Source organism: Ovis canadensis, chromosome 16, assembly GCF_042477335.2.
Source record: "Ovis canadensis isolate MfBH-ARS-UI-01 breed Bighorn chromosome 16, ARS-UI_OviCan_v2, whole genome shotgun sequence".
Classification (NCBI taxonomy): domain Eukaryota; kingdom Metazoa; phylum Chordata; class Mammalia; order Artiodactyla; family Bovidae; genus Ovis; species Ovis canadensis.
Window position 1 is genome coordinate 26,002,966 of NC_091260.1, and position 25,346 is coordinate 26,028,311.

The 25,346-nt window shown below is 44.1% G+C and overlaps 1 protein-coding gene across 4 annotated transcripts in view; it reads right to left on the bottom strand.

The window, feature by feature from the left end:
- MAST4 (microtubule associated serine/threonine kinase family member 4) overlaps positions 1 to 10,159 on the bottom strand; it is a 618,638-nt gene extending 608,479 nt beyond the window's left edge. For 3 of the 4 annotated variants that reach the window (XM_069556213.1, XM_069556212.1, XM_069556211.1), the window contains exon 1: positions 9,477 to 10,159. In XM_069556213.1, coding sequence (XP_069412314.1) covers positions 9,477 to 9,818 — 342 coding nt within the window. In that variant the 5' untranslated portion in view covers positions 9,819 to 10,159. Of the gene's footprint in view, positions 1 to 9,332 lie in introns of all 4 variants that reach the window. The other variant, XM_069556209.1, reaches the window with a different exon arrangement.
- Positions 10,160 to 25,346: the final 15,187 nt, after the last annotated feature.

A 25,346-nucleotide genomic window follows, 5' to 3' on the forward strand; every position in this document is an offset into this window, starting at 1 on the left:
TGCTTTGCTAACTCCAACTTCTAAAGTTAAAGAAATCAAGATCATCTGCTTTTGTTAATAGCACACTCAATTTTATACTTTCTACTCTTTCTTATGCACTTTTCCCATCTTCAGAAGGCTTTGAAGATTACTGATAGCCAAAGTGAGATCCCTAAAGCATTATAATATGCCTAATCATGAAAAAGAATAGCTTGTTCATCACAAAATAAGGCAGAAAATCCACGTCTAGAAATTATAAGAAAAAAGGTAAACAACAAAGTGAGAACAAAAGAGCTTTTCAGCTAATTTTCAGTGAATCATAAGATTGAGTAACCAAAAAAAAGTCTCTCCCCCAAATATTCTGTTTAAACAAAGGTTTTACAACAGCCTTCAAACCAAAGTGATCTGTGCTGTTCTTTTTAAAATTCTGATGACTAAGCTATAGGTAGGAAGGGGCTGAAAGAAACAGGGATGAATTAGAACACAGAATGACAGGTAACATAACACAGGGAAAGTGATGACTCAAATAATTTTAAAGGAATTTAAAACAGCATGACAGAAGCAGGTTACACAACTGTCACACTGTCACTCTACTAATCTAACTCTTCCCAACAGGACTTATTCTATAACGTTAAAACAATGCCATCAGCTTTCTCCAGGTAGAAATGTTTTAATTTAAAAAATGCAATTCTTAAAAAGTCAAAGTGACACTGACATTATAGTAAAGAAAACTAAGAGAGTTCACAGTTAGAATTTCCATGTTCTCTCTTGTCCTAATAGAGACTCGGCATCAGGGCTAAGACCCACCATCACCAGAGATTAAAGTGAGTCCTAAAAGGTCTCAAGAGGCCATTTGAACCATACTCCTCTTCCCAGCCAACAATGAACTCATGTAGCTTATAGGCAAACGTGTTTGTAGAACACCACCACCAACAACAAAAATTGACAAAGTGGTACATGAGATAAAACATACAAAAGTAAAATTTCAACAATATATAACGTATCAAAACATAGCAGGGAAAGAAGTCTTTCCTTATGTGACCAGCCGTTTTTCTCTTGTTCTCCTCCACTCTCTCTTGCTCACATATGCTCGCTGAGTCTTTAAACTAAGGCCTCGCTGGCTTAACCTAGCAATCTGACTTACTCGTCTCATAGGAGCCAGAAGAACAGGAAGGTGGGCATTTTCTTGGGTCTTCCTGATTTGTACTCTACTGACTTGAGATGAATCAGAAGTTCTCCTTAAGTGAAACTTCTCAATGGTCCTTTCCCTCCAAACAAACTTTCAGGATTGCCCTTTTCTCTGGAGCTGCTCTCCCCATCTCTTCGTGGCTGCATCTAGGTGAGAAGCCTGGGCTGATGATGACTTTACTTACGACTCAGTTGCTTTCAATTAAGCACTCGCTCCATCCTAGTTGCATTTTTTAAATCAAAAAACTAAAACTAGCTAAATAAAACTAAAGGCGTGGCAAAGCAAATTCTGTGAGTTTGAGTGTCCAGGAGCTGGACACATTCCTATGGAGCCAATTTATTCATCAAGAACCTCTCTGTGAAATTAATCATTTAAACTTTATACATAAAATGAATTTCATCACAACTGCATTCTATTTCAATATCTTAATGCAATTTACCTAGCAATGATTGCCCTAAGAAGCAATTGTGAATTTATAATTTCTGAGAATATAAGTCTCAAGGGCAGTGTACAGCGACATAAGATTTTAACCATCAACTTTAACCCGATTATACTTTATTTCCCTATCACTGGTGAGGCACTGGGACCCTTCCTGCATTTTAAAGGTACATCCATTTCTGCATAAAGAAATGCCTGAAAAGACAAATGTTAACACTGGAACCCCAAGATATGATGATCTTATTATTTTTTGTTGGTTTTTAAAACAAACTTGGAAAGGCAAAAAATCATCTACCAGGAGCTAGCTAGCTACCTAACTTCTCAGCTTATTAAAAAAAAGTAGCTGAGCAAGTCTTAAGGCAGAGGCCAAAATTCCCACACCTGAGATGAGTTTCAAATGTATATTCTGCTACTCACACTAAAGTGGGCATGCCTGTGAGTCGCTGGCCACTGAAAACACCCCTCAAATACAAAGTCAAGAACATTATAATTAAGTTTTCATTTTCCACACCATAACCTATGAAATCAGTTAAGAAAAGAAAGCCAATTTGTCGGTATCCCCAGCCTCCCCTCTACCAACCCCTGCCCCCAATATCAGTACAAAGCATTAGGGCTGAAATGTTCAGTGGGAGTAGTACCATAATCAAAAGTATATGGACTGTGTCCAACAGGAGAATTGATGGGCCAGCAAAAGAGTGCAGCATAGGGTATAAATTTATCAGCTGTTTCAGAGACACATGTACCTGGTTATGAATTCAAATCATTAAATAAGAAGTGAGCTTTTCATTAAAAAGAAGTTGGAGAAGCAACCAGAAATTTCACACAAGTTCTATAAACTTAAATGTATGTGTATGTGTACCGCTGACCACGGTCCTGAACTGACGTTTCACGTTTAGGGAAGGGTGTTCTTTCCTAGGGGCTTCCTCAGAAGCTCAGCAGTAAAGAAGCCAGCCTGCAACGCAAGAGACCCAGGTTCGATCCCTGGGTTGGAAAGCTCCCCTGGAGAAGGGAACAGCTACCCACTCTAGTATTCTTGCCTGGAGAATCCCATGGACAGGGGAGCCTGGCGGGCTGCAGCCCATAGGCTGTCAGACACAACTGAAGCAAACTAAGCATGCATGCATGTGTTTCTCTCCTAAGTCAGGCTTAGGACACGACTACTGTCTAATCCTCTCCAGGAATTCTGAAGGAGTGAGAGAGAAGGACAAAAAGGGGGAAAGAAATAAGTGCCCACAAGCTGCTGGAGAAAGAGATTTCTGCTTGACTGTATTTGATCTTCTGCTCTACCCCAAAATAATAGGGCCCAATAAGAAATATCTGATTAATACCAGACTAAATAGAGGCACAAAGGGCACAATCAGCCTTGAACTGAGTGATGGAAAGCTGTGTAAATGTCAACCTAAACAGGTATACGGGGGAGAGCACCAGGCTGGTAGAAGGGAAGCCACCTGCAGTCATCGCAGCAGTATTTATCTGAGTTATAGCAAAAGTGGATCCTAGGGTTTTGCAAATTTGGCTTAAAAAATTGAAATGTTTACACTGCCCCAAAGGGATGAAAGAGACTTTTTGCTGGGCAATTCACATGAGTTCTTGCATTTTCAAAAATTCTATCTCATTTCTAACAGATTCCCCTCTGTGAAGTTGGGGGTAGGGGTAGCCCCTGGACCACCTGCCCCTCCACCCAATTCTTATATGAACCAAAGTTGGCGTCCAGAAAATCATTTCATTTCCTTGTCACTCTCTTCTCAGCCCCCAATCATCACGAAGTACTGGGTCATGTCACCAGCCTCACCGCATGGCTGACATGCTGCCTTCTGACTAACTTCCTGGGCTGAGTTAGTTTGTATGTTCAGAGTCTTTGAGGACATCATTTAATAAGTGATCACTAACAGCAGGTTCCAGGAGCGAAAGAGAGATCGTGTCTTACAGAAGAGTTAATGAACCATAGTCCATAAAGCTTTGCTATTTGTATATCATAAGAAATGCTGTGTCCATGAAATTAAAAGTGTTCACCATGTTGCACATCTACCTACTCATGAATGAAAGAGCCTCCCAGAACCATCAGCAAACCGTGCTGGTAGCATAATCCATTAGGGAAGGGACGTCCAGGTGCTGATTATTCCTGGCTATGGTGCTGACATTCTGCATAAACCAGCTTTTCCACACTCAATCATACTAGCAAACACCATCATGGAATGCACACTGTATGTCAGGAATCGTGCTGGGACCTCTATATAAAATTCTCATAACAACCCTCTGCAGTAAATACTAGCATGTCCATTTTACAGAGAAGGAAACGGTCTCGGTATTAACAACTGTTCCAAAGGCACACAACCTAGATGTGGCTGAACCGGGGTCATTAGTCTATACCCTTAGGGCCCTACAGACCCTGACCCCAGGGCGGGGAACACTGGCTGCTGGTCTGAAGCGATGGTGAAGGGGAGCACAAGTCCCTCCCAGGCATCACTGTAAAATGTGTGACCTTGCTCATAAATGACCTGGGGTATCTTTCATCTCAAAAGGACAATTATTTCGTCTTAGATATACAAGGGCAGGTACACCAACACATACACAGATGCACGCGTGCGCACACACACACACAGCCTCATTCAGTTTTCTCTAACACCAAGCCACCTGGTTACGGATCCGTCTCATCGTGCGAACTTTTCTACCAGGATTCTCCCCATAGTTTGCCATCTTCACAGCCTGCACTCGAACGTGCATTCACAGCCTTCTTCAGAGGGGCAAAAACACAAACAGCTGGGCTTCAGCACTGTATCCAGTCAGTGTGAGCGAACAGAGGGTCAGCCTTTGTCACTGGCTCCAAAACACTGGTGGACTGACATTTCCCAGAACACCTTAGACCTGGGGTGGAAAGGGCAAAAGCCTTGTTTCGCTGATGCCGACCCTTCCTTCTCTAGGGACATGCAGGCAAACAAGCCAGACTCTCAGAACGTGTGTTATTAGCTCACAGACACCGCACTTCCCATGGCCAGAGAATCTCACGCCACCTCTGGGCAATCACCCCTTATTTTCACCTCAGGTCAATGGCCCCTGCAACTGACTGTGGAAATGAGCATCCGCAAGGCCCTCTTCCCAGTCTCCATTCATCTTCGTAGGTCGTCAGCTCCCAGGTAACCTGGAACATTTCAACCAGCTACACTGCAGCATCAACAGGTGGGCTCCACACCGCCCGACCTCCAGGAATGCCAGTCTGATTGAGTCATTTCCTTGCTTCAAACCCTTCAGTGTGCTCCCAGAGCCTCAGAATAAAGTTGAAAGGCCGTGCATGACCCAGCCACTGCTTCTGTCTCCCGCATGCCCTGATGCCAGGCCCTCCTCTGCTTCATGCACACAACGCAGACGTCTCTTCGCCCCTAGACCCACAAGCTCCCTCTGCTACCCACAGGACTCTATCGCTTCCCTTCTCCAGTAACTCCCCAGGAAGGCAGTTCCCACCTCCCAGGTAAGAAGAGGTATACACTCCCTCACTGCCTGTTCCCCATCTACCGCCTTGGAAATCAGTTAGTGAAGAATCATGTGTTTCGGGAGTATCTCCCCCGCTATACTAGAAGCTTCATGAGGTCAAGACTATCTCTGTCTTGCCCACCTTCATATCTTCAGCACCCAGGGTGCTGCTTCTCAGGAGTCAGACTTAACATACGTTGGCTGTCTGCTGTCTGACACTGTAAACCTGTGACTCTTATTGAATCAGGGAATCAAAGACAAGACTCAATGATAAATGTGCCAAGATTTATGTACTACTTTTTTTTAAATTATGTAGCTGCTGTGATTCATAAAATATCAATTCCCTGAAAAGCTTCACTGATTTCATGGCTGCTGTTTTGCTAGTTATTGTCTTCACCAATGAAGTCTAGACATTCATCTATGCATGATATTAAAAGCAGTCTTCAAGCTCAGATCATTAATAGAACGCTTAAATGACATCCCCTAATTTGTGCCTATTGTTAATAAGGGCAACAGTTTTCCCTCTCTTGCCAGTAAAGCAAATCCTTCAGGGTAGCAAAGTATGAATGAAACGCTTTATACTGAGTTGAAAATCCTTTTAGCTACTAAGCCTTTTTTCTACCATGCTAAGAATCCCTGAAAGTTTCAAGTTCTAACACACACAGTGAAAAGCAGAGTTAATGCACAAGTCCTTGCACAGGCATTGTGAGTGGATCCTCATCAATTTGACTTTCTTCAAAATTTACCTGGAAAAACTGCTCATAATATTTTCACTGGGATCCATGAGGGCTTTTTTTTTTTTTTTGAAAAGAGATCTAGAGGTTTTAAGCATAATTCACAACAAAAGAATACTCATACAGTCACCCTTCAGTCAAATGTGCAACTGTTTTCAAAGATGTATTTTCCTCTTTCATTCAAAATATATGTACTGAAAAAAATATATATATATGTACTGAGCCTCCACTAATGTATTAGAAGCACTGGGCTAACACACAAAGACAAAATTCCTGCCCTCAGGAGTTCACCGCCACTCAGCACAGGTGCTCTGAGAAGGGACAGGGCAGAGATGCACCCGAGAGCAAATCGCAGAAATGTGGTTAGAGGGATACTCCAATTTAGCTCATCATGACTACTCGAAACACAGCCTATTACCCTCAACTTGCAGAGACCCCAAAGTACACAGGTTTGGGGAATCAAGGGGAAAGTCAAATGCACTTTATTCAAACAAAAAACCATACACCATCTCTCTCATGTGTTTGATTATTAAGTACATGAAAATTACAACCATTGTCATGTTAAACTATTGTTTTTTAGACACCAAAAGCTTAAAGGGTTGATGTAAGCCTATGAGACTTTGCAAGTTTACACAAATACTGACAATAAGATAAAATATGAAGTAGGTCAAACACTGCTGATATTAATAGTGTATGCTGCTGCTGCTAAGTCACTTCAGTCATGTCCAGCTCTTTGTGACACCATGGACTGCAGCCTACCAGGCTCCTCTGTCCATGGGATTTTCCAGGCAAGAGTACTGGAGTGGGTTCCCATTGCCTTGTCCGCTAGTATATGCAAGCAGCTTTAATAAAGGTGCACCAAAAATTAGCACTGCAATCATACACTAGGAAATTTAATTTTGCTGCTTGTTAAAAATTGATGCAATAAGTGATGAAAAAAAATTTGGAAAACAGTGATTATCCCAAGCTAGACATACAATTTTTAAATCTAAATGAATCTTCTTCCATTTTATGGGTTTCACTTAAGCCTTTTAAAGGCTTTATATTCAGTATCTTGCTATTGCGTAACTAACACTACACTAACAGTGCCTTGCCATAATGCATCTGATACAAATAAAAACTGTTTCCCAGCTTGTACTAATACAATGGTAATAAACAGAAAAGCCACAGCCTTCAGTCCTCTGAAAGTAGGGAGCAGATTAATTAAGCATACATAAAATAAGCCAGCCCAAACTTGTACCTCCTTTCACAACATTTTTAATCACAAATGAACCTGAAAAATTAATGTTCATTTAGTATTCAATTCTAGATATTATACTAGGATTAAATTAGGTGGCATGTATAAAATGCCAAATGACTCTACTATTATCATTTCCATTTAAGAGGGGGAAAATCAGGCCTTACATCAGTGGAGGAGTCCACACCCCACATACAGTTAAGGTGGCAGAGCTGGAAATCAAACCCACATCTTTCTACCAAACTGAGACTGTGTAACCCAGTAATCCTCACTCAACTCACTAGCATGGTATTCATAATGATGCCTGTTTCCTGAGGAGAGGATGGAGAGCTTCCACGAGGTTCTCAAAGAGACCCACTGCACCCCCTTGAAGGGGGGACCCCCTGCACCAGTGTAAGAGCCGGAAAATGTGCACTGGACTTCAACCCCTGCCACAAAGACTATCATTTCTCTACTCCAGTTTCAGTCTTGCTTTAAAATTCTCAGAGCAAGTCAAGATTTCCACTCCTGGACAATTTCCAGCATCCCCTGCCACAGGTTAAGTTACACAATAAATTGCAATACTGTATCACTTTACATCCAATTGAGATTTCACAAATACTGACCAATGTTATTTAGTCATTCCACTTTTCAAAATGTGTTTCAATCAACCAATCCTCACTGCAGTGCCTGTGAAATAAACTATCATTGTATCCACTTCCAAGAAAATAAAACACTGTCACCCTGAGGCCAAGCAATAAACCAGCTACAGGATCCGGATCAAAAGTGAGAAGTTCCTGTCTTCCTCCGCCTGGGATCTGCAAGACCATGTTATGTATCATGAAGCATACTCCCAGCTTCCAGAAAACACAGGGCAACTAACTGTACCACCTTCTCTACCAATGGCAACACTATATTGGAATCTAATAGTATTAATAAATCATTAAGTTGGGTCATATCCCCAGGTAGCTGTGTGACAGGTGTGGTGCTCAGCTTAACTCTTGGTACTTTGTTCTTAGGATCAATCTGAACTTTGGATCCATCTTAAATGCCTGATCAAAAAAGGGGAGTGTTTGTGTGACAATAAACTTTACCTTGAAGTTCACTGGTCATACCCCTCACTTTACAGATTATTAAACTGACCTCAGAGGAATCAACTCGTCCGATGTCTCACAGTTCAGAAGCACAGGCAGTTCTAGGAAACAAACCTCCAGACACCTGTCCAGGATCTCCACGCTCTGCCAGGCATTGGGGAATGGGATCTGGTTACTGCCAGAGGGTTGGCCAACCTTTAGGGTTTGCTCCATCTCTGCCGGGCTAGGACCTGACTCTTCTCATTCTGTACCAGATCCAGTCTTTGCCTGCAGGCTGCCGTCCACAGGGGTACTACTGTCAGAGCACTGGCCTCAGTCTCCACGTTCTGAGGGGCAAAGACAATTACTTACTAAAGCTAACCCCATCAGAGAGGAGGAAAATACAACTCTGGCACTGAGGAATTAACTTCACAAGGAGGCGGTTCTGTTGGGGTAATGTTTTATTTATGGCCCTGCCTGATCAAGATGACTTCCCCACAAGAAACGTCCAAAGCAAACAGTCAAAGACACCAGGAATCTTACGTTCCTTAATTGTCCTCCAAAGACAGGAAAAAGCCAGAGAAAACAGGCGGGAGGACACCAAGTCACGGCCCCACAAGTTTCACACAAACATTCTTCCAAGAAACCAGGGTGGACGAATGAACCAGGATGGACACAGTCTCCCGAAGAAGGGGCTGCTTTCCCTATTCAGTCTGGCGACCGTCACGCACCTGCACACCCCGGAACGAGTCCAGATGGGAGATGCAGAAGCTCAGTTCAGCGCTGCCGGCCCAGAGCTAGAAGTCCCCGCCTCTCGAAGAACCGACGCCGGGGGAACAGCCAAAACCACCCTCCCGCGATCCTGGGGCGGATGCCACCGAAACCCGCTGCGTAACTTAGCGGGTACTGCCCCCAACTGGCCCCCACCCCCACACGCCCACGCTACTCTCACGGCAGTCCCTCGCCCCATTCCCCTTGTGCCCAAGCGCTACGGCGCGAAGCAACGCCCACTTCGGAGAAGGAAGTCTTAGTTGTAGGGACAAACCAGGTGGTCAGCGTCACATCCATTCACACACCCAGCGGAGCAAATCCAGACCTGAAGGAGTTTGCTGCTTTGATACTGTATAAGCACACTGTCAGGCAGCACATGTACACGAACACACACACACACACACACACACGTGACAGCCACGGGGAAACCAATGACCCACAGCGAGGCTCCTAACTGTCATTACCCGGGGCACGGCGCACAGCACCTGGGGTCCCTTCCCCGCTCCATGCCCCAGTGCGCGCTGCCCACCACTCGCGTGCGGGGTAGAGAGCTGGGGTCGCCTGGCAGCCCGGACCAGAGGGGTCGAGGTGGGGAAGGCGGGGCCCACCTCCTCGTCCTGCTCCTCCTGGGACGCGCTGCTGCCCCGGGGCGCGGGTGGCGCGGCTCCTCCCGGGCGCGGCGGCGGCGCTGAGACTCCACGCTCCGGCACCGAGAGCGCGGGAGCCCACGCGGCGGCCGGCCGAGCTCCACCCGGCGGCGGCGGCGGCGGCTGCTCGCGGGAGAAGCCAGACTCCCCTTCCTCCGACAGAGTTTCCGAGCCCGAGGAGGACTCCGCCGAGGAAGCGCCGGGCGAGGACTCGGCAGCCACCGCAGGGGCGGGAGTCGGAGCACCGTGACTGCTGCGGCCGCGGGGCACTGGCTCAGGCGCCTCCGAAACTTTCTCCCCCATTTCCCTCTCGGACCCAAAGTGCGGCCGGAGGGGCGGCGGGGGCGAGGCGCGCACTCAGCGCCTCCCGGGGAAGCCGCGAGCTGCTGGGCTCCGGCTTGCTCTCGTAGCTGCTCCCGGGCTGCGGGGAGCCCCGCCGGCGACTACATGGCGGCGGCCGGACCGCCGGAGCCTGCAGCCAAGTTAGAAGCCGCCCGGGCCTGGCGGCTGACGGGAGCTCCCCGGCGAGGAGACATGCCAGTGCCGGTACGCCCTCCGTTCCACAGTCCTCCGGCTCTGCGCCCGAGCCGCCGGGACTGCGGCTTCTCCGGCAAAACCTGCCTCTGGGACCGAAGGGGGCCGGCGGAAGAGACGGGCAGCAGGGGGAGCCAATGGCAGGGCAGGCGCGCCGGTGGGCGGAGGCTACGGCGCCCCAGGCGCACCGGCGTCAGGTAGGGGAGGCGGGGCCGAGGCGCTGGCTGCGGGGTCCCGCCTGGGCTCCCGCGGCCCCGGGCACCCGAGGAAGACCCCCGGCCTTGGAGGGTCGGAGTGGAGCCCGGAATCCGAGCCGAAGGCAGGGATTCTGAATTTAGCCAAGGAGTGGCTGGCGGCCCCGGGAACCCCAGGGGGAGAGGAAATGGCCGAGGCGGGCAGTGCAGCCTTGGAGAACTGGACTTTGTTTCGAAAAAGTGGAATCCAGGAAACTGACCAGAAAGAGAAGTAGCGGGGCTTTAGGGGTAAAAGGAAACACAAACCTTCACACACACGCACGCACCCACCTGCGTGCTGGAGGAAAAAGGGGGAAACTTCATGGTATGGTGAGTGCGTCCAAACCGAGCTCATCTCTGATCCCAGATTCTCCACCTGAGCTCCACGCGCTTCAGTATCCTCAACTGGAAATGAAGACGTTCACACCTGTCTTGTCTCCCTATGAGCAGAGTTAGAACAAATATATACACAGCTTCAGTAAACTGCCTGACTTAGACACATGGAGGGTTTTCAAAAGACTATTTTCTCTCTTTATTTCTGTTTGTCAATTGAATAAAGATGTGTGTCCCTTTTGAAAGAGAGGGAAATGACAAATTATGCCCCTATCGTGGCTCAGTGGTAAAGAATCCACCTGCAACGCAGGAGGCTGGGGTTCCTGGGTCGGGAAGAGCCCCTGGAGAGGAAACGGCAACCCGCTCCAGTATTCTTGCCTGGAAAAGTCCATGGACAGAGAAGCCTTGTGGGCTACAGTCCCTGGGGTCGCAAAAGAGTCCGACACCAATGAGCAACTAAACAGCAATTTAATTAGGACCCAAAAATATGCCCAGCTCTGTACCTGATACTAGACAAAGCTAAATTAGAGAGGAGTGCTGGCCCACCACTTCCTGTCTTTCCACATCAGCCAAGCAGAGGATGAAAATAGATCACATTTCCACTTTATGTTCTCCTACCCCACTCCAATACTCTTGCCTGGAAAATCCCATGGACAGAGGAGCCTGGTAGGCTGCAGTCCATGGGGTCGCTAAGAGTCGGACACGACTGAGCAACTTCATTTTCACTTTTTACTTTCATGCATTGGAGAAGGAAATGGCAACCCACTCCAGTGTTCTTGTCTGGAGAATCCCAGGAACAGGGGAGCCTGGTGGGCTGCCGTCTGTGGGGTTGCACAGAGTCGGACACGACTGAAGCGACTTAGCAGCAGCAGCAGCAGCAGCCCTGGCTTGCAAATCAACAAAGTGCAGGACTAGTTTATTCATTTTCTTTACCTCTAAGAACCAAAAGAAAGAACTCCCACCAAGGATACCAATAGAATCACCTTAACAGCCTCCCCCTCTGGGTGGCCTTCAGGGTGATTGGGTGACTTGAATTGCTCAGAAGCCAGTAGGCAGCTCCGCAGTGGGGAAAAAAAAAATGATTCCTCACTCACCTTCAGCTCCAGTCCTATTCTGAGCTCTGGCACTGCAACCTGAGAGATCAATTCAACCAGATTCAATTTCACAGATGTTGATTGAGATGTGTGCCCAGTGCTTGCAGGGGATACAAAGATGAATAAGGCAGGTCTCCTGCCCTTGAGGAGCTTACGGTCAAGCAAGAGATTGATGCTGCATAATATAGCTCCGTTATTAATTTTCAACAGCTATGGTAGTGCTGCAGGAACAATGTACCACGGACGAGGAGGGGAGAGTGACAGAAAAACAGTTTAGGTCCTCAAGCTCGGGAGTCCTCAAGCATCTTAGATTTCTCTTTGTCAGAACAGGCTTGCCAAAGGTCCTTAAGAACTGGAGGACTCAAGCTGAAAGCCCCTTCAGCTAATGAGCCCTTTTATGCTATCACCGTATTTAAAAGTGATACATCATACAAAGTGCTTCATCACGTTGGACAGCAAGCTTTGTCTGGATCAGTTTCCTCCCCCAAGATGAAGGGGAAGGAAATATGATGTGACCCCACCGCCACAGACAGCCATACTGAAAAACACCTCGGTCTGTCAGGCTTCCACTGTGACACTTCGGAATTATCCTAGGGGCTCTGAAGACCCGCTGAGGCAAAAGAACAGTTCTAGGGCCGTGACTAGCTGTGAGAGCGAGGCTAAAGAGAGAGCACAGTGGGGCAGTCTGAATCCGATCCTGGGCCTCACAATTGCTTTTCTAGTCAGGAGTATTGGTCTTTATCTGAGCCCCTATGTGGTTGATTCACCACAGCTGAAGTAAAATGATGACTTAAGCAAGCCATTCACATGAAAGAGGAGGAGGGCTACTTTTCAGTACATCAGAATAGAGGCAAAGACATGACCTGAATTGCCAATGGGGAGAGTGCTAATAGCTATTATTGCTTCTTCCCAAGCATCCACGGGTAGTCTCGTGTAATCCTGGCAACAACCTTATGAGAGAGTCGGTTAACCCCACTTTATAGATTAAGAAACTGAGGATCTACAAGGTCAAATAACTTGCCAAAGGTCAAGCAAGTCAGCAGCAGAACAGTGATTTGACAACAGCAATCTGGTCCAAGTTCTGTTCTTAAATATTCCAATATATTGCACTCAGAAGGGGACTTGTTCAAGTATACATATATGTTAAACTACAAATATCCATAGGGCAGGGACTCTATTGTCTTGATTTAAAACATAAAAGGTTATAAAAGGATACTTGCAAAACAGATTTTTCCTCCACAAACTCCTATATAAGGCACTTAGCATGTGCCAGGCAAGGTTTCAAGCACTTGACAAGTATTAATTTTCTTAATCCCCGTATCAACCCTATAAGGTAGCCACTATTATTCTCATATTTCATATGTGATATGTGTGAAAACTATGGCACAGAGAAGCCAGGTTATTTTCCTAAAGCCACACAGCTAGAAAGTAATGGAGCCAGGGTTCATGCTAGAGCAATTGGACCCTAGCGTTCATGCTCTTAACCCTTACTAGATCAAAGTCAAGTACTAGCTCAATATTTCCTAAACTTTTTAAGCTCAAATAAGAAATATATTTTACACTGCAACTCATGATACATGTACAGGCATGCAAATATAAATAAAATTTCATGAAACAATACTTACCCTTTCTATGGGCACTGGAATTTTTTATTATATTTTATTGAAAATAAAAATGCTAGTTGTGATCCGTAAAATGGATTCCACTTTGACACATGCAGTTCCAGGCAGCATACTTAATCATCTCCACAGCTGACCTATAAGGGAAATACGACTCAGGTTCAGGTTGAGAGTTTCCACACCAGAACTATGCAAACTCAAAGGATGACTCTATAAATAGAAGATGATCAGAAGGTCAGGATAGTTCCCCCAAAGTCAACCCATTTGGACCTATAGACAAATGTTAAGGTACAAATGCTAGGGTAAAACCACGTGACCAGCTTTGATTTAAATCCTACAGCTCACCTTTCTTATTAATTAAATTATAAACACCTTCCTCGGTGACGAGGAAAGCACCTCTCCCAGAGAACATCTCACAAAAATGTCCCTAATGTTGGAGACTTTGGGACCAGAGATAGTTATAAAAGCGTGGCTTTTCCCCTGCTGTGTCACTGTTGGCAAGGGCAAGAAAAACGAAAACAACTTAGTCATTACTCCTGCGAAGCCGATAGTGTAGCTTGAAAGGCAGAGCCAGATTAGCCTATAGAGTGGGAAGGACAGGGTCAGGCTACTCCAAGGTAATCAGGATTCGCCCATTCTACTGGACGTGTTGCCAAGTGTCTGGTTCTGGAACAAGCACCCCAGGCACTGAGTGTTCGTTTTGTTTTGTGACTGGACACTGGCGTCAGTTTTCTGTGTTGTTCTCCCGGGTTATGGGAGGTGGTGCCTCTGAGAGTCTGCTGTCTCTGCCAATCTCTGCAGTGTGGGTGGGGCCACATGTGACTGTCAGTGTCAAGCCTTGTCTCTAAGAGATGGAGGATTTTTGAGGACAAGTCATCACACAGTCTATTCATGCGTCATGAATTTCCCTCCAAGTTTAGCACTTGATAAACTTGAAGTCAGTTGTCCTTTTTCCTTATATACATAAAATGAGAACATCATGAATTCAGAACAGATATTTTTGCAAAGTTACATATTCATATTCAATACTCCCCAAATCTTAAATACCATATGGTCTTTGGATTATAAACATGAAATATCATCTTTACCTTTGGTAGGTTTTTAAGATTTCACCTTTGGTAGGTAGGTTTTTGAAGTTTTAATTATTAATAATAAATTTGCCTGCTGCTCTGTGACCAATAAAGTACAATTTTACGACACGGTAAACATCTATAAACATGTGGCCACTGAGGTAGCCTCGACTGGGGTGTTTGATTTATACCAGAGGGTGTATCATGATATGGATCATGATGGTTTCTGACCATCCAGCTGGAATAAAAAGCTCTCATAGCATCTCAACTTTCTGTTTGTGTTTGAGAAGCTAGGAAAGGAAAGGTTGTAGTATACAGGTGTCAGAAGAGGAGTAGAGAATTTCTTTTTTTAATATAAATTTATTCATTTTAATTGGAGGTTAATTACTTTACAATATTGTATTGGTTTTGCCATACATCAACATGAATCGGCCACAGGTATACACGTGTTCCCCATCCTGAATCCCCCTCCCTTTTCCCTCCCCGTACCATCCCTCTAGGTCATCCCAGTGCACCAGCCCCGAGCATCCTGTATCATGCATTTCTTAAGTGATAGTTGAAAAGGACAGGGGAGGACCAATAATATCATGATTTGCCTCTGTTGGAGTCTCTGACCTAGAGATCGAGAAGGGTGGGAAGCTGTTCTATTAGCAAATTAAAATAAGCCTGTGTGTGTGTTATTCTCAGTCATGTCCCCATGACTGAGACCCCATGGACTGTAGCCTCTGTCCATGGAATTCTCCAGGCGAGCATACTGGAGTGGCTGCCATTCCCTTTGCCAGGGGATCTTCCCAAACTAGGGATCGAACCTTGGTCTCCTGCATTGTGGGCAGATTCTTTACGGTCTGAGCCACCAATGGACCGCACAAGAGGACGCTGCAGTCTGTTCTCTTAGGTCAGTGCTTCTCCACGTGCTGCATGTGGGGCACTTGCTCCGTATGGCCAGGATACAGACAGAGGAACAAGGCGGTTTTTTCATGGCTCCAGCCAAAGGTTTGGGGATCTGCATCTTTAAGGAATGCCCCACGCATGTATCAAGAGTACTGAAGCTTGAGGATTACTGAAGATGATCCTAATTTGAAGATCAGAGAGCTGTTTTGTGGCACACATGTGCACGGCTCTGTAGAAAGTGACTAGAACGAGCTTGACGGATTGCAGTCTGTGTCTCTCTGGACCTCTTTGTTCTTGGAGGACAGCTATCTTGGGGAGATGAAGGCAGCTTAGCAGCTGGACAGGAATATGCATATTCTGCAAACAGCTGGGAAAACTGAGCTAATACACAAAGAGAACCCTGGAGAATTCCGTTTAAATAAAATCCAAAATGGTGACCTATTTCCCACAGAGACTCCACTCTTTTGCATCCGCCTTTCCAAGATAGATAAGATGGATATTCACATCTGGGTGTTTTTGTTGTTGTTGTTGTTGTTATGCTTTCAGCATGAAGTGTTCTTTTATTTTCATTCTTCATTTTTTAAAAAGATTTATTCAGGACTCTTTGCCTGTTTAGAAATAGAAGAAAAGCGAACACATTTATTCATTTTAATTCATTGTAGTGGTTTACTTTCAGAATCAAAAACTTCCATTTTCAGTTCATACAGCAACCTCCTTGACCCTGTCTACACTGCATGGCAAGTAGTTCCTTCTACCACCCACCCCAACTAATTAGAAGATAAAACAATGCTGAATAGTAACCTGCTGCTGCTGCTGCTAAGTCACTTCAGTCATGTCCAACTCTGTGCAACCCCACAGACGGCAGCCCGCCAGGCTCCACCGTCCCTGGGATTCTCCAGGTAAGAACACTGGAGTGGGTTGCCATTTCCTTCTCCAATGGATGAAAGTGAAAGGAAGTCACTCAGTCATGTCCGACTCTTCGCGAGTCCATGGACTGCAGCCCACCAGGCTCCTCCATCCATGGGATTTTCCAGGCAAGAGTTCTGGAGTGGGTTGGAATAGTAACCTAGCAAGTAGCAACTCTCCTTAATCATAAGCCACCTTGCAGCCCTAGAGGTAATGTTTAAGATTTTTTGTACTTGAAGAAAAAAGCCTTCCAGTCCCTTTCCCCTCAAAGTGTGGTTTGCCATTCAGCCAATCCAAGAACTTATTAGAAATGCAGACTCTATCAGAATCTTAACAAGATTCCCAGGGACTTCATATCCACATGGCAGTTAGAAAAGCATCACTTTAGTTTGGTTCTCACATGTGGTTGTATTTTAGAACCATCTGTGGAACTTTAGAAATGACTGACCCTTTGGTCCCATCCCTCAAGATCTTCTGATTTAACTGGTCTGGGTTGTTGTCTGGATACCAGGATTTAACAGGTTCCCCAAGTGGGAAGCGGTTTATCTTAGGGCCAAAGTGGCGAAATACGAGATAAGCCTACAACAACAATTCATGGTGCTGCAAACTAAGAAACTGCTCAAAAAAAGGATAAGACCTTGTCAGCAGAAGACAGGTACTAGCCTAAACTAGTACTAGGTACTAGTAAACTAGGTACTAGCCTAGTTCTCAATAGCCAAAGCCAGAATAATCTAAGCAACAAAATAAATCATGATGATGTGGGTTTTAAACCATAGAATAAAATCAATATTTGTGAATCCAAACTCATATAAATAATGAAATAAGAATGTAAATGGGCGAGCAGAGAAAATTCTTCCTCACGATAGAATTCCAATTAACAGATGTAGAAACAAAAAGTTTGAAATAAGAATCACCCTTAAGCAAACACCACTATTTATTGTGCATAGGAATAAATGTAGCAGCTTCTGCTGCTGCTGTTTCGCTACTTAGTCATGTCTGTTTTACAAGTCCATGGACTGTACTCGGGCAGGCTCCTCTGCCCATGGGATTTTCCAGGCAAGAATATTAGAGTGGGTTGCCATTTTCTTCTCCAGGGAATTTTCCTGACCCAAGGATCGAACCCATCCCAAATGCAACAGACAAGATCCAAAAATATGTGCTCAAATTAGCAAGGCAAAAGTTTGAGAAAAAGGTTTTGTGTAGACTTAAAGTACGTCCCCCATAACACTTAACAAATATGAAATCTACCATCACAAAGGTAAAGCCGCTTTACAGTACAGAAACCCAACAAATACCAACCTAACCATATAAATGTCACTGGTAACAGGAAATATCAGCATCCTAAACCCCTTGCTATGAGGTACATCATTAATTTTCTGGCATTCTTGACCAAAAAATATATGACTAACTCCAGTCATAAGAAAACATGACAAATCCAAATGGAAAGACATTGTTCAGAGTTAGTGATTAGGACTCTTCAAACATATCAAGGTGATGAAAGATAAGGAAAGTGTGAGGAACCATTAAGAGAAACTACAAAGTAATAACTAAATAAAATGTGGGCTCTTGCATAGAATTCTGGAACCACAGAGAGGATATTAGTGGGGAAAATGGTGAAATTTGAGTCTGCAGTTTGGTTAATAATATTTTATCAGTATTAATGCCTTGACAATTATACTATGCTTAAGTAATATCAGAGGAATCAGAGTAAGGGATATTAAGGAACTCTGTACTATTTTGCAACTTTTCTGTAAATCTTAAATTAGTTCAAAGTAAAAAGTTAAAAAGCAAAGTCCCTAGGTGAATACAGTAATAGCCAAAGTTGAGAATTCCACCCTCAATGGCTCATGTCCTCCCTCCCTCCTTTCTCCTTACACAAGAAAAATAATTTTTTCCTATCTTGCCCTCATCAAGTAGACTAGCTTGGGATGGTTGCGGCAGGGGGCAACACTGTCAGTAACAGCATTGATGCTATACCCAGAGACACACTTGGAGCATAAACATAATGATAGACACACATGGTACCTGGCTGCCCTGTACCTATTCTATCTCCTTTTGATAAGAGCACCCCAATTCATTCTTAAGGTATTGCCTATTTCCCTTTGATGCTCTTGTCCTTTCAGGAGTAGGCCATCCTTGGATTCTGAATCTTGAAAAGAGTAACACAAGGACAGTGATAGCTAGACAAAGCTATCAATTAACTCCTGTTAACAATATCTAGAGCTGCTGTGATTCCAGTACTTCTCCAGGCTTACTCTCCGGCTTTTCCTTCAATTCTCTGAGTTACCAATAGCACTTCCTTCTGGTTGAATTATCTAAAATCAGCTATTGCTTCACACCAGGAAACTAAGAAATACAGGTCTATTGACCTAAATCCACTCGTCACCCAATCCAGATGGGAAGCAGACATCCGAATGCCATCCAAAAGCTCTTCGAGGTCCTAAATTTAGAGATGTACTCCTGACCTCAATAAGGGTCAAATTTAAGGAAATTGTTAATGTTTCAGGTAGAAGAAAGGATCTGTCTTACTAGAGATTCAAATATTTGTGAAAAAAGAATGTACTTACAGATAAAAAGACATTACAAGTTATGGCAGAAATCGATCTTAGCACACTCTGTGGCAGAACTGTCTGTCTTTCTACTAGCTTATGAGAAGTCTTGGGGGGCAAAAGCAACCCAAATATTATTTATTTAGCACCTAGCACAATATCTGACATAAAATAGCTCATAATAAATAACTATTGAATGAATGGATAAAGTGATTGCCACCACATGACTTTAAATCAATTTATTAAAACTACATTAATCTAAATTTTGCTCAGTCCAAGATTTATGTAGGTTAATTAGAAGAACCAAAAAAGTTGTGTAGGATGAAAAAAATCTGTTAATGGATTAATTGTAGCCTCATTCCCAAACAGTTCCTCACTTTAATCAAAACAATAATTACATAAAAAGCTTCAGCTCAAACTACCACTGTTAACTGCCTTGCTCACCAAAGTTCCGTCCCAGCTATTTGCCTTCCTGAAGCAGCCAAATTAATAAGAACTGCCTGGTGTGATGTGAAAAAGATAGAAGAACACGTGAGGAGCATTTAACCTATTGGCAAGACAGCTTCCTGCCGGCAGCCCAAGGACACCACTCTGGACCCTACAGGGTGGGAACAGTCTGTGCACTCACTTAAAGTCTCATTTGTACAGAAACTCCATTCTTAGAATATTAAGACTCTTTATTACACTTAGCCAGTGTTTCACAGGGGCTTCCCTGGTAGCTCAGTTGCTAAAGAATCTGCCTGCAATGCAGACGGCCCAGGTTCTATCCCTGGATGGGAAAGATCCCCTGGAGAAGGAAATGGCAACTCACTCCAATATTCTTGCCTGGAGAACCCCATGGACAGAGGAGCCTGGTGGGCTACAGTTCATGCAGTCACAAGAGTCTGACATGGCTTAGTAACTATATCAGTGTTGCATAATTAAAGCAAGGAAATGGTAGTGGCGGGGAGGAAGATGAAATGAAATAATGGCATGTTTCAGCATTGTGCAACTCAGAGTTCTTGGTTGCCAACCACAGAATCTACTCTATAGTGGTTAAAGTAGAAAGTGATTTATGAAAAAATATTAGAATCCTCACAGAGTTTTTGGCAGAAATAAAGAAATGGTCTGTGGAGTGAGTTTCCAGAAACAGTCCCCAGAATACAGTGCAGAACTGGCTGAGGAAGAAATTGCTGGTCCTGATGATTCTAGAACCACACTGCCTCTCCCACCATCTGTGCCTGCAAAATAGATGCCCCGCACCCCATCTGCTTCCTCACATAAATCACTTCTGTATCCATATCTCTGTATGTGCATCTCATTAGCAGAACCTCAGTCACATGATGCTCCCTGGAGGCAAAGGAAACTGAGAAATGTGGGGGCTTTGCATTCTATCCTGGGAAGGTTGGAATTCACACCATAGGGAACCATCATAATGTAGGAGTGTCAAAAGATTTGGCTAACAGGGTAAACTAGAATGATTTAGAATTTTAAAGGCTCCAGTTCTTGATTAATTGTACTGATCTGCCCCCTGGCGTAATGTTTTCAGCCATCAGCTTGAAGTGGGCCTGAATATCAGCTTCAAGATGCTTGCCCGCAACTCCAGTCATTTCCCTGCGAAATCTCAACAGGGGAAAGAATTGTCATATACTGGACACATTCTACGTGACAGAAAGTGAAGTCGCTCAGTCGTGTCCAACTCTTTGTGACCCCGTGAACTGCAGCATGCCAGGCTCCTCTCTGTCCATGGAATTCTCCAGGCAAGAATCCTGGAGTGGGTTGCCATTGCCTTCTCCAGGGGATCTTCCCAACCCAGGGATCGAACCCAGGTCTCCCGCACTGCAGGCAGACTTTCACCATCTGAGCCACAAGGGAAGCCCTATGTGACTCTATGCCAAATGCTTTATATGCATTGGGTATTTAATCTCCTCCATAACCCAGCCCAATGGTACAGTCCTCATTTTATAGATAAAAATTTGGTGTTGAGAAAGTAAATAGTTTTTCTCAAAGTCCCTCAGTAACGTAGGGCTAAGATTTAATCTAAGGTCTCTCTCTCTAGAGTTATGTTCTTTGTAATATAGATGGTCCTCTGCTTACAATGGTTGGACTTACAATTTTTCAATTTCATTATGGTGCGAAAGCAATACTTGTTCAGTAGAAACCATACTTCAAATTTTGATCTTTTCCTACACTATACTCTCTGATGAGCCTGGGTGCCTGCCTCCCAATCAGCCACACCATCACCGATGGAAACAACTGATGCATTCACAACCATTCTGATCTCATACAACACTGCTGTTTTTCACTTTCAGTACAATATTCAATAAACTACTTGAGACATTTAACACTTTATTATAAGATAGGTTTCATGTTAGATGATTTTGCCCAACTGCTAACATAAGTGTTCTGAGCATGTCTGAGGTAGGCTAGGCTAAGCTCTGATGTTCAGTAGGTTAAGTGTATGAAATGCACTTTCCACTTAGGATGGGTTTATCAGGACACAACCCCACTGTAGTTCAAGGAAGATCTGTATGTTGGACTCTTATGTAGGTCATTCATGAACCCAGTGAAGGAGGTAGTGGGTTGAGGAGCCCTTGTAACTGTGAGTGTGCATCTTTCTGGGGGGGGAGGCATCTTTAGCTTTTATCAGGTTTCCAAAGGGGCACATGACCTTCAAACAGTAATGAACCACTGTACTACCCAAAGGTATAGTTCATCTATTTGTGATCAGGAACCTGTTGTTGGGGATGGGGGTACACTCCAACTAATTTTTTTGATCTTATCATTTATTGACTAGGATATCATTTTGTAGTATGAGATCAAAATTTTAATCAAGAGCCTTATCTCTTGAGGGAGGTGGGGAGGAATACATATCTATGTAGGAATGAGCAAGGGTTAAAACTGAAGAGAAAAGTTCTTTGTGCAAGATGAGAAAGGGCTGAACAAAACAGAAACATATTTTTCGTTTAACTACTGAAGTCCTAGCTGTACATCAGAAGGCCTAGCATCTATTTGTGACTTTGTCACCAACTCTATTTATCATGGCCTCCATCACCTGTATGAATGGGGTAATATAAAACCTGCCATCATTTCCTCCATCACAATGTTATGAGATTGTTTTGAAAGTACTTTCATTTCCCCAACAGGAAGGTGTTATAGATCTCTATATATACCTGTTATGACTTCTTTGGGGGGAAGAAAAGCACCTTGGAGAAGGCTTGGCTTACAACTGCTAGGACTGAATGATCTCTGAGCCTCACAGGCATACATCGCAGGAAGTTCCTGGTGAAGAATGACATGTTCACTTCTTAGTTTTTCATTTCTAGGGGGTTGCCTCTTCTCCTTTTTCCATTTGTTGTGTCTTAAAAAAAAAAAAAAAGCCAATATAAATAAGCCACTCAAATTGTGTTAGCTAGCTAGAATGTTGCTTTAGATGGTTCATTATTTATGTCTTGCTGTCAACACGTGTATTATTTTTACAGAACCCAAAAGCTTTATTCCAGAAACAACATAACAATTGTTTTAAAGCAGAAAGATGCAAAGGAGCCCAGGAGAGTTAGCTTGGCCCACTTGTAGAAGTAGCAGTAAACCCCATAAATATAAGAAGACTGTCTAAATGTGGTATTTTATGAACAGGGTCAACCATCTGGGTGTGAAATGGCCCCTTCTTTGTCATCTAGTCCCCAAGCAATCAGTTTTTTAAATGGCATTTTAGAAAGGTAATGAATATCTACTAACACCAGATGTAAACTTAATTTCAAGGTGGTGGAATAGGCCATAAATAAAAACAATGAGTGATTTCCATAGCTCAGCCTGTTCATACGCACGGAAATATGGATGTTCACATGGAAAGTCAAGAGCTCACCTCAAACAGGGTAAAAAGGCAGGTAGTAGGAAGTTCAACTGGTGGTTCTGGCTGTTCTGGCTGTTACTGTTGTGCTGGCTTTTTTTTTTCCCCTGGAGTAGTTTTCATAAAGAAAAAATAGAAATAAATTAACAATTATTTGTGGTATCTAATGTAAGGATTCAGCATATGACATTCATGAAGCAGGTGGCAGGGAAAAGAGACAAAGGATAAATTTTGAAAACAGAGTACTTTTGATGTTTTCCTTCAACTATGCTATGCTAGGCTATGGTAAGCTGCTTCAGTTGTGTCTGACTCTGAGATCCTATGGACTGTAGCCTGCCAGGCTCATGTCCATGAGATTCTCCAGACAAGAATACTGGAGTGGGTTGCCATGCTCTTCTCCAGTGAATCCTCCTGACCCAGGGATCGAACCCTCGTCTCTTATGCCTCCTGTATTGGTAGGTGGGCTCTTTACCACTAGTGCCACCTGGGAAGCCCTTTCTTCCAACTACTGTAGCTCATGACTTCAAACCACACTATTATATATCACTTGGATGAAGCTTAATTGTACTTATTCATCTAGATGCCTAGTGTGGGAGCAGGAAGTAAGGAATTCTTCAGATCACCACTGGCATAGGAAGGCTGAGCCACATTGTTTTGCCTCAGTAGGAAACGGATCATGCCCCAGCTCTCAGGATTCCCCCCACAACCAACTGGTTATCAAGTCTTGTTGATCTTTCCTTCATGTAACTTTCTCATTCAGTGCCTCTTTTCCATGTTAAATTCAGCTTCCCTTCCACAGGTTTCTGTCACCGGTAAGATTACAGCACGAGCCCTCTGGATGATTTTCTAGCTTACAGTAGTCCAGCTCTTCCAATTTATCTTATATTCCCATGCCAGGTAAATCTTCCAGAAATACTGCTTTGATCATGCCACTCTCTTACAAATCAGCAAGATGAAGGCCAACATTCTTAGCCTAGCATGCAAGACCCCATGTCTTTCCAGGTTCACCTTTCAAGTTTCACTCCACAGACCTTACAGTCATGCCAAATTGGATAATTCATCATTTGTGATGCAGACTCTGCTCCGGTCTTCTCCCCCATGAGTTTCAGTGCATCTAGAAGTCTATTTAGCCCTTTTTGCCACCCAATCACTTTCACGCATTGGGGAAGGAAATGGCAATGCACTCCAGTGTTCTTGCCTGGAGAATCCCAGGGACAGAGGAGCCTGGTGAGCTGCCGTCTATGGGGTTGCACAGAGTAGAACACGACTGAAGCAACTTACCAGCAGCAGCAGCCACCCAATCAAATCCAGAAACTACTTAAATTCTATTTTTCTGCCAAAACTCAACTAAAATCCAGTCCCATTGGTAGCAGTTTTAAAACATGTCCTCCAATTCTTTGACACTCTCCCACTGAGAAGTGGAGTCTAGGTCCCCTTCTTTAAGTGTGGGTTGATCTTTAGGGATTCTCTTTTCTAGAAAGCAGCAGAGGGGAGGCTGCATAATTTTCAAGGCTCCATCAGAAATGCCCATGTGCCTGTTGCCTGCTTGTCTTGGAATGCCTGCTCTAGGGACAATCAGGAACCATGATGGAAGGACTTCATCTAAATACTCTGATAACAGCCCAACTGAGCTCTAGCATAAATGCCCATCAAGGAAGGAGACCTCTTTGATGTCCAGCTCACAGAGCCTTCAGGTGACTCCCCGCCAACATCCCAGCAACGAATTGCTCCACCAAGCCTTAGCCAAATTCCTGACCCCCAAGCAAATCAAAACAAATGGTTATTTAAGCCACTAAGTTTGGAGGGTAATTTGCTATGCAACAATAGTAATTAGAACATTCCTATGAATCCTCTTCCTTACCTCCCAATTCTAGAGTCATCTCTCTTTCAAATTCCATAGCAATTATTCTCTATTCTCATTCATTCTGGCAATATTAATTAACCCATCTACTAAGTCATATAGACCCACATGCTGGATACTGGGGAAGCAACAGATTTTGAGGAAGAAACTAATTCCTGCTCACAGGTATTTAGAGGCTGATGGAGAAAGATGAGAAAATAGGCAGTAATATATTATGCCTATTTGATAAATATTTGAGCATCTATTTTGTGCAGGGCAATGTGCCACAAAGAGATGAGTTTGAAAATGCTAATTTTTATAGGCTATGAGACATTGATGCAGAATTATCCTGGAAATAACTGAGTATGTGAATCTGAGGTTCTGCAGAGAGAAGTGGGCTAGAGAGTTAGATTTGGGAGTCATCTCAGATATGCAGATGACACCACCCTTATGGCAGAAAGTGAAGAGGAACTAAAAAGCCTCTTGATGAAAGTGAAAGAGGAGAGTGAAAAAGTTGGCTTAAAGCTCAACATTCAGAAAATGAAGATCATGGCATCTGGTCCCATCACTTCATGGGAAATAGATGGGGAAACAGTGTCAGACTCTATTTTTTGGGGCTCCCAAATCACTGCAGATGGTGACTGCAGCCATGAAATGAAAAGACGCTTACTCCTTGGAAGAAAAGTTATGACCAACCTAGATAGCATATTGAAAAGCTGAGACATTACTTTGCCAACAAAGGTCCGTCTAGTCAAGGATATGGTTTTTCCAATGGTCATGTATGGATGTGAGAGTGGACTGTGAAGAAAGCTGAGCGCCGAAGAATTGATGCTTTTGAACTGTGGTGTTGGAGAAGACTCTTGAGAGTCCCTTGGGCTGCAAGAAGATCCAACCAGTCCGTTCTAAAGGAGATCAGCCCTGGGATTTCTTTGG